This window comes from Zeus faber (genome assembly GCF_960531495.2).
Source record: "Zeus faber genome assembly, chromosome: 17".
Lineage (NCBI taxonomy): Eukaryota > Metazoa > Chordata > Actinopteri > Zeiformes > Zeidae > Zeus > Zeus faber.
Genome location: NC_137204.1, coordinates 22,745,971 through 22,760,660, shown reverse-complemented (window position 1 = coordinate 22,760,660; position 14,690 = coordinate 22,745,971). Strand labels below are relative to the sequence as shown.

The following is a 14,690-nucleotide window of genomic DNA, read 5'->3' as shown; positions in this document are numbered from 1 at the left end:
AGTACAAGACAAGATATTGGAAACAAGAGTACATGCTTAATTCTTTATCAGAAAACTAGACACTACGAGTGGATGTAAGAGTAAAAGAGAATTAAGAGAATTCTGGGGGGGAAAAAAGATTAGAAAATATTAGATAGTACTAACTACTAAAGCTACAAGATTTCTAGAAAATAAACCGTGATAGGGGACTTATAATTTAAGAGGGGAGTTTATATATATATATATATATACACAGTAGATATAGATATAGATATATATAAATATAGATATATATATATATCTTATATTTTGAAGAAATAGGACTTCCATGTGTAAAAACTCAATGTAATGACTGCACATACTGTCAAAATGTCAACAGTTGTAAGATAATGAAAAGGAGGCCAATTCCACTTCATTATTTGGCAACAGGAACAAAGTATTAAAATTGTTTTGAATATGTAATGGCATGAAAACCATAATGTCATAATGCAATACATTGATAAATATTCTGACCTTTTTGTTCCTCCAATTGACTTATTAAAAAAAAAAGTAAACCTGGATTATCGTATTACATTCTAGGTTGTTGCACATGTATTAAGAGTCCTTAAAAGCACTGGAAGAGAGATTGCAAGTATTGGGCAATATCAGTACTTCACATGCTCTACAGAAGGGGGGGGGGGGGGCAAATCAACTCATACTTACTATAGTCTGATTGGAGAGAGCATAATTAAAAAAGAAAAATGGAAATCAAAAGAGTTGCTTGATGGAAAGAAACACATAACTGCCCACGGAAAGCACAAGCCACACTGAACAAACTGACTGCATGGCCAGGGGACTTGTGAGCCTGAACCTGGCCGGGCAGGCCAATCTTCACAATGCATATGGGCTGGCAGATACTGTTGAGATCCGAGAGCTCATAGAAACACAGAAACGTAAGGTGCTTTGATCGGTTCATTATTTAGCAAAAGGGAAAGGACAGCGGCGGAGAGACGATGAACATGCTCACACAGATCCACATAACTTGATCAAATCAAACGCGACCTGAGAACTGAACTCCATCACATTCCATAACAAAAATTAAAACCAAGTATCAGCATTTAAATCACCGTTCTCCATAGTTGTAGTTTTTTCTGAGCAGATCATACTTTTTTAAATTTCTGCCAGTTTTTAGTCTCTAACAAGCCTAATACCTGAAGATGATTTCCTGCCAACATGTTAAACATAACATTTACTGCCTGAAGAAGATAGACCTCGGTATCCCACGGATGAGATGACATCAGGAGAGGTTTTGGGGCGCTTCGCCCACCGCCTCCAGAAGGGAGGAGGGGGAGGCGGAGACAGAGGAGCAGTTATTTTTTTGTCGCTTGGGAAGCAACCGTGGTGATGTCATCCCAAGTATGCACTACATCTTGGAAATGTCATCGATGATGTGGGGAGCCTCAAGTCCTCCAATCAAGAGTCTTCTACACATACAGCTTATAGCAGTCACAAAAAAACAATGAATCAGGAGCTAAAACAAAAAGCCACAAACACAGCCACACACACAAGCACAGATGAGAAACATGGATGACACCATTGTTAGAAGATGTTAGTAAGGTTAATAATACACCAGACAACTGAGCAACTTATGGAAAAAAATGGACCTCAACAAAATTAATAGCTTTATGCACTAGGACAAAAGCCGAGCTTGGACACATGAACAACTTAAATACAAAAAAAGAAAAGAAAGAAAAATCTGGAGAAACTAATTCAGTATATATTCCTGTTAAAATTATATATTTAAATATTCTCTATAAAGTATTTAACAGAATCTTTTAACAGAAAGGATTAACAGAAAGAAATATGAAATATTTAACAAAAGGGGAAATGCAAAACGTCAGCCATTACACAGGTTGCATTACTTACATCATCTGCTTTGGAGCCCTGCTCTTGCAGGCTCTTCTGTAGCTCCTCAACCTGACTCTGACCCTCCAACAGACGCTGATTTATTAACCTATGGAAAAGAACAACAACAAAAAAAACCTAAAACACATTAGCTCCATTGTATCAAACTTACAATGTGTTATTGCTGACCACTAGAGGGCACATTAGTCTATTATACCAGAACAAAACAAACAAAGGGAAATAAGAGAAAAAGAAGGGCAGGTCAAAATCCAGAAAGGATCCTAGTAGTGGTAGTATACATAGATCAGCCACAACATTAAAACCACCACTTATAACCACTAACAGGTGTGTTATTGTCTCGGCTAATCAGCTCTGACCCGTGGAGGCATGGACTCCACAAGACCTCTGAAGGTGTCCTGTGGTATCTGGCACCAAGACGTCAGCAGCAGAACCTTCAAGGGCTGGAAGTTGTGAGGTGGGGCCCCCATGGATCCTACTTGTTGTTCGAGCACATCCCACAGATGCTCGATCAGACTGAGATCTGGGGAATTCGGAGGCCAAGTCAACACCTTGACTCTTTGTCATTGTGGTGTGGGCGTGGTGTGGTTTGGGCAACCACACCTCTCCTGGGTCTCAGTAATTGGGATAACTTGTTAAGGGTAATCCCAATTACTCTAACGTTGATTATTCTAACATTGGTTACTCTAAGAGTAATCAAGTAATCAAGAGTAATCAATCTAAGATCGATCGACGAGCAACCGGTAAAATCCCCATCCCCACACACACAGGAGAGGAGCCCTTGCCATGACATGCTGTCCATCTGCTCCCGGCTTGTTCCACCTCGACCGCACTCTACAATAAACTGGTGTGTTCTCAACCAGATCTTCTGTGTCTCGGTGTCGGAGGGCCCTGGAAACGCCGTACTCAGACCATTCTTGAAGAATTTTTTCAATGCAGCAGGGTGCATTATCCTGCTGAAAGAGGGCACTGCCATCAGGGAATACCGTTGCCATGAAGGGGTGTACTTAGTCGGAAACAATGCTTAGGTAGGTAGTACGTGTCAAAGTAACACCCACATGAATGTCACGACCCAAGGTTTCCCAGAAGAACATTGCTCAGAGCATCACACCACATCCACCGGCTTGACTTCTTTCCATAGTGCATCCTGGTGCCCTCTCTTCCCCAGGTAAACGACGCACACATACCCGCCCATCCACATGATGTCAAAGTAAACGTGACTCATCAGACCAGGCCACCTTCTTCCATTGCTCCATGTTCCAGTTCTGACGCTCACGTGCCCATTGTAGGCGCCTTCGGCAGTGGACAGGGGTCAACATGGACACTCTGACCGGTCTGCACTTACACAGCCCCCTACACAGCAAGCTGTGATGCACTGTGTGTCCTGACACCTTTCTATCATAGCGGCATGAACTTTTTCAGCAATTTGTGCTACAGTAGCTCTTCTGTGGGATCGGACCAGACGGGCTAGTCACACGCATCATTGAGCCTTGACCCTGTCGCCGGTTCTCCAGTTGTCTGTCCTTGGACAACTTTTGGTAGGTACTAACGTAGGTACTAACCAAGGTACCACTGCATACCGGGAACACCCCACAAGACGAAGTTTTGGAGATGCTTTGACCCAGTCGTCTAGCCATCACAATTTGGCCCTTGTCAAAGTCGCTCAGATTCTTATGTTTGTCCAATTTTCCTACTTCCAAAACATCAAGAACTGATTGTTCAATTTCTGCCTAATTGATCCTACCCCTTAACAGGTGCCAGTGTAACAAGATGATCAATGTTATTCACTTCACCTGTCAGTGGCTTTAATGTTGTGGCATTGGCAAACATTGCCAACAAAAGGTCTATTGTTCATTGTTTGGGAAGAAAGGAACATTTCCATGTTATGAAGGATTCACTGACCTGTTCTCTGTCTCGAGTTCATTCTTCCTGCAGTTAGCGTCCTCAAGCAGACTTTGCAGCAGGGCGATCTTCTCATTGTCCGATCCCTCCTGGGCCAGCTTGAGCATCTTGTTCTCATGCTGCAGACGAATCAAATGTTCTCTACAAAGAGATAAATGACAGCAGACGATTACATGTTACATCGCAATTATGTTGTAGTCCATCTCCCTCTGCACAAAAGCTACACAGACATAGGGACAGTTATTATATACCAACATGTACTTAATATTAAAGAAACGCATACTTTGTATTTTTACCTTCGTATTACTCAAAGGAAAGAACACTTTTCACTGTGTTACATTTGGTCAGCTTCTTCTGATTTTGTTTTTAGTTCCATCACACCTGGCCTTTCCCCGCCTCAATGAGGCTGGATCTTTTACCTACAGTATATCAGCACTCTATATTCATGGGACCAAATTAAGCCGGTTTTCCCACATGGAATACATAACATTGCTGGCTAAAAAATATCCGGCAGAGGAAGCAGGTAGTCATTTCCACATAGCCTCCTTTATACAAAAGTTCCGTATGGAGTCTGTTCCCACATACATGACGGTCACGGATACATGACGTAATGCTCCCGCAAAAGGTCTCTAATTTCACACGAGTCTAGGCAACAGAATCGGTTTTTCGATGAGTGCTTCCCTCCCCGTCTCCCCGCCTCGCCAGTCTTCCCTCCACTGACTGATAAGGGACAGAGCCCGGGGAAGCGAGCAAAGTGCTTGTGCCCGACGTCAGCGCAGCGCGCCCCTAACTCTAAAAGACACGGCTAGGGTCTGAGTGGCATTTTCAAGAAGAAAAAGAATCACATATAAGAATAAGAAGGCCTGTCTCCATAGAGACTGGATGTTTTTCAGTTTTTCGTCTTTGCAGCCAAGCGCCACGGTATGGAATCGCATTTTCCGCCCCCCGAATGTTTTTTTCTTTTTTTTTTTCTAATTTTTTTAAACATTTGGATGAAATAAATATTGGTAAAAACCCACTATTTGTGCTTTACCTGGATTCACTCCATCACTACTTTATGGCAATGTTACTGCTTCCATTCCCACATACTTCCATTTACAGCTGTACCGGCAATTTGCCAGAAATTATACTACTTCAAGAGTGGGGAAATTTACGGAGCGACTTTTACGGAGCATCTAGACCGGCTGCCCTTCCCACAGGACACCAATATGGAACAATGCCAGCAGAGTAACGGCTTTCACTGCGATTGTGAAAGGGGCTTAAGATTTGTCAAATCAGAGGTGCGTACATAATAAAATGTTAAGATGGCTCAAGAAACCGTTAATATTGAAAAGCGTCGAAAATATCAATACCCCAAACTTTGCTTTTAGTGAGTTTATACTGTTTTGAAGCTTGGAAGCGTGTTGGCTTCGACATGAAGCTGGGTTCGTGTGAGACAGATTGTCTCCGTTTCCTGTGCTTTCAATAATCTTCCCGAATCAAGAACATGAGTGAAGTGTCTGCGAAACAAAATATAAACATCAATGTTAGCTTTAGGTTAGCATCCAAGGCCAGACACCCTCTATCTGTTTTATGATAGCAATTTGTACAGTTTGTCTATTCAGGGCTGAGGTTTTTCAGGGTGGGGCGAGTCGCTTCCTTGCCAACAAAAGGACTGGCCAAGTGTTTCCAGAAACACTCACAGCTGTGGGCTAGCACAGCCTAGGCAATGTTTGTATCCAGGCTTTTTAAGGCAACAAGTGTCTGTTGGGTAGGAAAGGCTTGGCTAAAAAAGATGAAGCACAAAGAAGCATAGCCCAAATGGTAAAATATAGATATAAGATACTAACTAATGGCAGGAAGTTGGATCTTTGTCTCCATTTTGAAGGAGGTGAATCACCTCCTTCTAAACCATTTCCCCTTAATACCATGTTTGGGACAACGGTTTTATACGGATGATTCTTGTGTAGGCTGCAGGTTGAATACAGAAGAAGGTATTTTACAATGTACCTGAGACATGCAGCATAATGACTATACTATTGTATTTCTTCACAGCATACAAAGCCTTTTCTATGCCAACTGCAGAGAATGGCCTTTATATCAGATTAATAGGTTTTCCATGAACCGTGTTACAGTAATTGAATATTGTGCATCCAATTCCAGTAAGAATGGAAAACACATGCTTGAGCAAAGGAGCACAGAAAAGGCCCACAAATCATTCCAAATTGCATTTTCTTCGAAATGCTATAGTCAAATCTGAAAGGAAAAAAAAAATAAATGACGGCCTGAACAGATGGGTGATGTGATTTTTCTTTTTGCTCAGAACATTCCTTCAGCGAATCCAACCTTGGCCACTAGCAGGCCAAAGCATGCAATGCAGCTGAGTGGGTAGGCGCTCCAGCCCTCTTGGAAAGGAGTTGTCTGGCTGATGTAACTCAAGCATCTGGAGTCCACCGATTACATAAGGAGCTACACACAGACCCACAGTGAGTCTGTCAGGCCTTACACAGGAAACAACGTGGATTGAATAATAATACACACAACTGGAGATGTAATCTGACAAACATACCAACACAGTGAAAGCTGTCGAGGAGTCCAAAACCCTAAGAGCAAGCTAATCCAGAATAGGTCATTACTGTGTCAGAACATCAACAGGAACCAGAGATGACCCCAAATGAGTGCTGCAAATGATTTGTCTGCTTAAGCAGCACGCCTATGAAAATATGAAATTAAGTAAGTACATCTAAAAATATGAAAATGCTAATAAAATAAACCCTCTCACAACATCAAACTATGAGTTAACTTGGTGGCTGTTGTCTCATACCGTTTTGTTTTTCTACAAAGGGGTAACAGTGTTACGCCACCAAACAAAGTTTAACATGCAGTATAAATTGCAACTTTTGTCATATTGTTTTTCCTTTTCTCTACGTGAACTATTTCTTTTTTCATAAGTAATCAAAAAAACATGACCTTTGAGTAATGTTAGATAGTAAAGTGAGTAAAATTAAAGCCGTACCTAATTTCTGGGGTGGTGATCTCTGCGGCCAGCGAATCAGAGCCCTCGTTACTGACCAATGGAAACAAACCTACAAATGAAGCAGTTGTGTCATTGCAGGTGGAGACAATCATGCAAGAAAAACATAATTTCAAAATGTTGTATTTCTAACCTTTAAAGGGTCACAACCAAAAAACCAAAAGTACACGATAAACTTCCAAGAGATCTGTAGGAACCCTGTACAATTAACATCAAACTTTCATCATTTATATTCAGTCTTACAGTTCAGATAATACTCAGCAAGTGGCAGGATACTACAATAAGTGATTGCTCAGTGCAGTGCTTCTTAAATAACAAGCACTGTGTTCTTCAGTTTACCTACAGTAACTTTAAAACAGTAAACGCCACAAAAAATAAGGGACAAGTAAATAAGCAGAGCAAACAACAAACAAGGGTTGTTGACCAAATTGTGTAAAGCTAAGGACTGTACTGCAAATAACATGTGATCTCACGGACAGAACAGATAGCACATTTTTTCACACACCGTATTGACTTGATGATAAGACGACCCTGATTATAAGACGACCCCCCCCACCCGCTATTTCCAAGACTCATTTTTGGAAAAATATTTTCTGAAGGCCTAATGTTGTTTTTGTAATGAAAATCATTTTATTTGAAAACAATGAAAACGCAGCATGCAGTCGTTCGGAGTGTGCAAAGATCCAACCGAAGAACCAAATTTCACAAGGGTGAGTTCCACCCGGAGAATGAGCGAGTAGGCAGCATCCTAAGCTTAGCTCAGGCTGATTGGCGTCCTACTGAGTGAGTCACACTATGGCGAGTGCAAATGAGTCTGACACACAGGAGCTAGAAGACCCAACTGCTTCTTTTAAATCAAGCATGTGGGAAAAGTTCAGATTCCCAGTGAACTATGACAGCAATGGAGAGCGAGTGGTGGGTGGGGCGAGGACGGCGTTTCGGCGTTGTTCCACAGTTGTAAGGTACGTGTGTATGCGGAAACAGATTGAAACCATCCTCCTAATGCACACGCTTTATTTTTTATTATCCTACCGTATATTGACATTTTTAAGTCGAGACCCCGAATATAAGACCACACCACTCTTTCCAGATGAATTTCCAGGAAAAATAAAAACTTATACTGGGGTCAATACGGTATTTTAGGTAGAACGGTTTATTTATTGTTCTTAGTGACAGTGATTCCTCAATTAAAAAGGTCTAAATAGATTAAAACCTAGTTTCAAAACAAACTAACTTTGTGATGTTGTAGAATTCTGGTGAATCTGTCAAGCCGATAAAAAGGGAATTTGCTAGAACTAGGGCTGACTCCTGAAAGTCAACGAGTTATATCATAGTTGAAAACCAGTCGAGCAGTCGTTTTGTTTTGTCACTCATCGTGCATTAAAATAACAGGATAAAACAGATAGAATCTTACAAAATGCACAGGGATAACATTTCAATGAGTAATTATAAATATATTTTTATGTGAATCGTCCGGACACGGACCCAAACACGGCTCTCAGTGTGCCCGGTTCGCGTGCACCGTTCCTCCAAAAAAACCCAAATAAAAACACACTGTTTTTACTTGTTTTATTATATAAACGGGGCACAACCCGTAGGGATGGGTATCTTTACGATTTTAACGGTATTACTACTACTCTTACTGATACTGCTTATTGATCCGGTACTTTAACAGTACTCTTATCGGTTATTTTTATTTCTTCTAGGAGAAAGACAAAAACAAATTAGGAGCAAAATAAACCCTGCTTTATTTTCTGCGCATGGCGAGAGGGCCACCGAGGCGCAATCTGCACCCTCGTCTCCTCGTGCATGTGAGAGTGGCAGGCAGAGGGAGCCGGCCCCGCCCCCCTCGCGCATATCTCCATTCCGGCGATGGAGCAGGAGAGAGAGAGAGAGAGAGAGGAGAGTTGTCTCTTCTGATATTACCGGAAATGCGTCTTAGACAAATATCTTAATCTTACTGCAAGTTAGAAATGGGTTATATAGCCTAAATAATTATATCTCGGTCCCCAACCCTAGGCACGTGCAATCGCTTGTGCCCCGCCCCTCCACGCCAATGAACAGCCGAATCCGATTCCACTGATACAATTCTGAGTCGGGTACAGCCCTAGCTAGAACTATGATAATAGAAAAATAACTAACAAAATATACACCACTCCATCCCCTGCCTGCTGTGTGAGGGTGGTTATCACATCAGGGCATCAAACTCCAAAACAATGAGCTGCTGAGGGACGCAGAATGTTTTTTCTTTTGGCCATCAGGTCACACCGGTCGAAAAAATGCTTTGCTATTAAAAACTGTACAGCACTGTCCCCGTACAGACGACATCGGTTTAGATCAACTCAACCCAATATTATTGGAGATGGCCAGATTCCATTTTTGCTTTTCTGATACCAATACTAAAATATCTGCCGATACTGAAAAAAATAACGAAACACATTGCCAACAATATGATTGTCCAAAACCGCTGCTTTGTTTTAACCAGTGAACACTTTCATGAAAAAAATTAAAATAAAGAAATGTTATTAAAAAAAAACAGAAAGCGCAAATTTGTGCAAAATTTGAGCGTTTAAATAACAAATATATACTTTATTTCTCTTCATGTGACACTGAAAAACATTTCAGTGATATTTCAGATAGATTTGTTATAAGAATGACCGGTGCCATCTCTACATATTATATAAGAACAAAAATTATGATATAGGCCAATATTAATGAAGAATTTGGGGAATTCGAATTGAATGAATGGATGAAACTAAGCTTGCAGACTAAAAACTCACCAAATACAACACCACAATCTTTATGATAAAATATCTGCCGATACTGAAAAAAATAACGAAACACATTGCCAACAATATGATTGTCCAAAACCGCTGCTTTGTTTTAACCAGTGAACACTTTCATGAAAAAAATTAAAATAAAGAAATGTTATTAAAAAAAAAACAGAAAGCGCAAATTTGTGCAAAATTTGAGCGTTTAAATAACAAATATATACTTTATTTCTCTTCATGTGACACTGAAAAACATTTCAGTGATATTTCAGATAGATTTGTTATAAGAATGACCGGTGCCATCTCTACATATTATATAAGAACAAAAATTATGATATAGGCCAATATTAATGAAGAATTTTGGGAATTCGAATTGAATGAATGGATGAAACTAAGCTTGCAGACTAAAAACTCACCAAATACAACACCACAATCTTTAAATCCAAACAAAGATCTTTCTGGTGAAAACTGTGACAAAACCAAACGCATGTTTGATAGAGGTCTGGATGTTACCTGAGGTGAGCTGGCCTTCTTGGGCCTGGACACAATGCAGCTCATCAATGGTCTCTTTTAGTGAATCCCTCTCTGTTCTCATGCGCTACGGAGGGAAAAAACAAACAAACAAAAAAAAAAACGTTCTTATTATAAGTAATAAAAAAAAACAAAGCAAATGGTTCTTAACTTAGTGGAGCACTATGCCTCTGTTTATAATTCAAATTCAAGAGACTATTTGTCACATAGATATACAATTGAATTGAACATCTGACAAAAAAAAACAAACATATTTCATCTGCAAAACAATAATAACACAACACAACATATCAAGAAAAACTGATGCCACTTTGTAAAATAACAGAGACAACGTCAGCTCTGTGCGAACAACAAATCTCCATATAATCAGCAGCCCTGGTCACATGATGTCATCAGAAATGCGCGCTCCCATTTTGTACCAGGAGACAAATAAAGTCAGTCAATGAATATAAATGGAAGGTGCGTACGTCTTTTTCCTTCTGTAGAGAGTCCACTTTCTCCTTCACCCGCTTGTACTCAAACTCCATCTTGTCGGCCTTTTTGGACTCCTCCGACAGTCTGTTCTGAAGTTCGACGACCTGGAACCGACAGAGGGCTCAGTGCTGCAGTTTGTTAATGTGCATGATATTTACTCAAAAAGCTCAAAACTATAATGGAGATGATACCCGAAAATCCATAAGAATTTTCATTTGACCTTATTTATGCGCTCCTTTATATTCAGTAGGTTTGGGCGATCGTGCAAAATTCCTAACCGCCCGCCGATCGACGATTCGATCGGCGGGGGGGGGGTTGCGTGCGCATAGAACGTAATGTAATGCAGCAAATGCGGTCTCACTGTTACAGAAGTGCTGGATTTATTATTTCCAAGTCAAGTATCGACACAAAAACAAAATTTTGTCCCACAGCAACGGAAAGCAAGGGGGAGAGATGTGACGGAACAGTGGGGACAAATAAGTCAGTTGTGATTAAATATGTGTGTCATATATTAGGAAAAATAACAAAAGTAACAATGAACATTACAAATAATAAATACGACCAGCTCTGAGCGGAGAGGCTCCGCTCTGATCGATACAGAGCGTGGGATCAGTTTCAGAACACGGTAAACTGCACTGACAACGTTTCAATGCTCAGATTTTTCCTGGCGGATAAAAAAAAAATAGATGTAAAAAAATTGTTTGTCAATTCATGTAAATGAAAACAATTTAACGGTCAATCTGCCCAAGCCTCCCATGCAGTTTCCGTTGTTGGTGGTGGGGTCTGTCTCTCACAGCAAGAATGAAAAGATCAGGCCCCCGCAAGAAGTGAAAAGGAAGGTGAACTTGATGAAGCGGCGTAGCCGGTCGTGTTCGTCAACACCAACATTGACAAAGGCGAACACCCCCCGGGTGAATAAATATCCCCATCATCACAAAGACCAACAACAACAAAAACAAAACAAAACAAAAAAACGATCGGAAAGAGTCGAACTTCAGAGAGAAGTAAGTCCCCGTCTTAAAAGTAACGAGGAGCGAAACCCGACAGACTATTTTATGGATCACCGCGTTAACAAACCATTTTCTGGGGTGTGTGTGTGTGTGTGCGCGCATCTCACCTGTCTCTTGTACGTCTCCAGCTGGCCCTTGGTGGCGTTGGCCTTACGGACCTCCTCTTCCAGACTGACGGTGTTCTGCATGTACGCTGTGTTCTTCTCCTCGAGAAGCTTCACCTGCGAACAAAAAGTTCCCAGCGCAGAGTGTGAGACAGGGGATGAAAGCACGTGACGCCAGAGAGATCGAGAGAGCGCGAGTGTCTACCTGTCGCCTGAGGAGACCCAGGTCTTCCAATTTCTTCTTGTAGTTTTCAACCGTTCCCTCCAGTTTCGACACTTTGTCGGACGAATGCCTGCAGATGGAGCAACAGGCTCAAGCGCTTAGATATTGTTTCATGTTTATATTGCAATAAATAGGGTGCGTAACTAGCAGGAAGCAACTCCAATCTTGAAACCAACCATGATCAATAAATTGATGTATCAACACAGGCAAATTGTAAGCTATAATTTTGAGAGAACCCATAAATTGTAAGGAAAATATTATAATTATTATAATAATAATTTGTTAATATTATATTAACTTTTTTTTTTTTTTTAACAACCACATTTCACACAAACATTAAGTATACATTGCTCCCTTCAGCCCTAAATAACCAATCACAGTCAAAATCTTACCGCAGCACATCCATCTCGTCTTTGAGGGACTGGGCTTCATCCGCCAGCGTTGTCAGCTCCTCGTTCTGGGACCTGACGTCCAACAGCTCCTTCTCCAGTTCCTCGCAGCGGATCCGGTAGTCGTCTTTCGCCGCCTCCAGCCTAGTGCAAATTGCCGGGTTAACTTTGGATTCAGCACATAAACATAGGAGCGGGATTTTTAGGAGAGTTTTGAGAAGAGGATAACAGAGTTGTGAGAAGCAGAAAGCAAAACACGCAGCGTGTCTACAGGCCGATTGTACGATGTGGTTACAGATAAAACACAACTTTAAAATACTATTAATAATCACTGTGTATGCGTGAGAGAAAGATTTAAAGCTCTCTCATATGATTCACATCCGGAACGCCACAGTTAAAATCAAAACATGTTTGATAATTGGGTCTTTCCAAATTCTTGCGGCGTTGGCGCCTGTTAAAAGTCCCAAATCGCATTGGTAATCTTCCAAAGCTGCGGAAAATTTAGTTTGCAGCCGAGGAAGGAGGGGGATCTGGTGACCTGCGGCTGACTCACAAGCACTCCACTTTTGATTTGGTATCAAAATACTGAAGAAAAACACATTGCACACACGCGACATGAAGTGTGTCGTTGCAGATGTCTCAGCTAGGTCTGCACTTTATTCCTGTTTATAGTTATTAAGCCTGAGCGTATAAACCTTTCAGCACAGATAAAGTTTTTTTTTTTCCCCTTTCATTCATAAACTGCAATTTGCCTGCGGGGATGAATAAAGTACATCTATCTATGAATCCATAAATCAGAGGAGTTTGAAGGTGACCACAGAGAGCGCTCATGCAGAGGCAGAAAAGTAGAAAATGGGACAGAGGGTAAGAAAGGCAGGGGAGGGGTTCTTATCCTTAAATGTAAACGTACGCCTGAAGATCTGACGGTGTGTCAAGTGTTGGCCTTATTCATATAAAGTCAAGAGCAATCACCTAAAACTCCACCCAGAATCTTGACCTACTGCCACTGCACCATCCATGTTATCATCGCTTCCGTATGAATTTACTGAACAGATAGCGATGAAGAGAAAACTCATTTGTCCTCTCTCATCACTCCCTCCGGTGAGCCATTCTTCTCGCCGTCGCCCACCTGAATGTCTCTTCCTGTAGCTGCTCCAGCTGTGTCTGCAGCTGGAGGTGTCTGCGCCCGGCGGGGCTGTTGACGTCCTCTATGGAGTCCGAGTGGTTGAGCCTCTCCATCAGTATCTGGTTCTCCGCCAGCAAGCTGCCCTTCTCCTCCTGTAGGGCTGCCACCTGCGGGACAGGGGGTAAAAAGGAGGGTGCATGGAGGGGTACAGGGAGGGTATGGAGAGGGATATAGTCAGGGTACAGGGAGGGTATGGAGAGGGGTATAAGGGTGCAGGGAAGGGCATAGAGACAGTACAGGGAGGGGTAGGGGGAATAATGGAGAGGGAGATGGAGGTGGTGAATTAGGAGAGGTAGGTAGAGAAGGACAAACGATGGGAGGGTACAGGAAAGGGAAGGAAAACAAAACGGAAGAGAGGAAGGGAGTTGGACCATAGAAGTTAAACAACGGGGAGGGATGGACACAAGAGGGAAGAGGGACAGGATGGAGAAAAGGAAAATAGAGCAGAGTAAACAGATTACAAAGTAAAGAAAGCAGGGTGGCAGAGCAAGAAAGAATGAATGGAAAAGCAGGGAGGGGCAGAGGGATTTTTTTTTTTTATTTACTATGTGTGAAATAAGCTTGCATCGGAGCCTCTTTTTCTTGGTGAAGATTTTGACAGAATATTTTTTTTTTCTGTACAGAATAACTTGCATTATGTTGCCACAACTGTGCACCCCAACAGGGGTGCACAGTTGTGCAAGAAGAAAAAGTAAATAAAAAAGCAAGCACACATCAAAACAGTGGCAAACCAACAAACTGATGTCGCCAACAGGGCTACATGCGGTTTGACGTGGCCTTCTCAACATGATGGGCAGGGTGTCAAACTCCACACAAAGCAAAGCAGCAACCGTTTTAGGTATTAAGAAACTGTCATTTGTGCTCATCAGAAAATACAGCCCAGTGGGGGTAAGTATAGGTCCAACTTAATGTCGAAAACGACTTCAAAATCCAACCTTTTTTTTTTTTTTTTTCCTCTTCACTTTCAAAGTTTTTTTTACATGTACACTATTGTCGGAGGAGATGCCGATTTTGTACTTATCAAAAAGGAGCCTTCTCAAGAAACAATTATCAAACTTGCACTATGTCACTCTCACAATTAAGAGATGGAACACATTTGTCAATATTAATTAAGAGGTGGATGTGTCGAAACAAGAAAATCTTTCCGTCCACATTTTAAGAGGCTGGGGAAAGCCAGCTTGAAATGGCTGGTGTGCATGACTGGTG

The 14,690-nt window shown here is 41.5% G+C and overlaps 1 protein-coding gene across 3 annotated transcripts in view; it reads right to left on the bottom strand.

Moving 5' to 3' along the window:
* hook3 (hook microtubule-tethering protein 3) overlaps window positions 1-14,690 on the bottom strand; it is a 40,389-nt gene that overhangs the window by 8,396 nt on the left and 17,303 nt on the right. For all 3 annotated transcript variants that reach the window (XM_080018264.1, XM_080018266.1, XM_080018265.1), the window contains 9 exons: window positions 13,428-13,591; window positions 12,302-12,442; window positions 11,892-11,979; window positions 11,690-11,803; window positions 10,566-10,676; window positions 10,081-10,165; window positions 6,779-6,848; window positions 3,784-3,924; window positions 1,885-1,972 (listed from right to left, as the gene is read on the bottom strand). In XM_080018264.1, coding sequence (XP_079874390.1) covers window positions 1,885-1,972; window positions 3,784-3,924; window positions 6,779-6,848; window positions 10,081-10,165; window positions 10,566-10,676; window positions 11,690-11,803; window positions 11,892-11,979; window positions 12,302-12,442; window positions 13,428-13,591 — 1,002 coding nt within the window. The remainder of the gene's footprint in view (window positions 1-1,884; window positions 1,973-3,783; window positions 3,925-6,778; window positions 6,849-10,080; window positions 10,166-10,565; window positions 10,677-11,689; window positions 11,804-11,891; window positions 11,980-12,301; window positions 12,443-13,427; window positions 13,592-14,690) is intronic.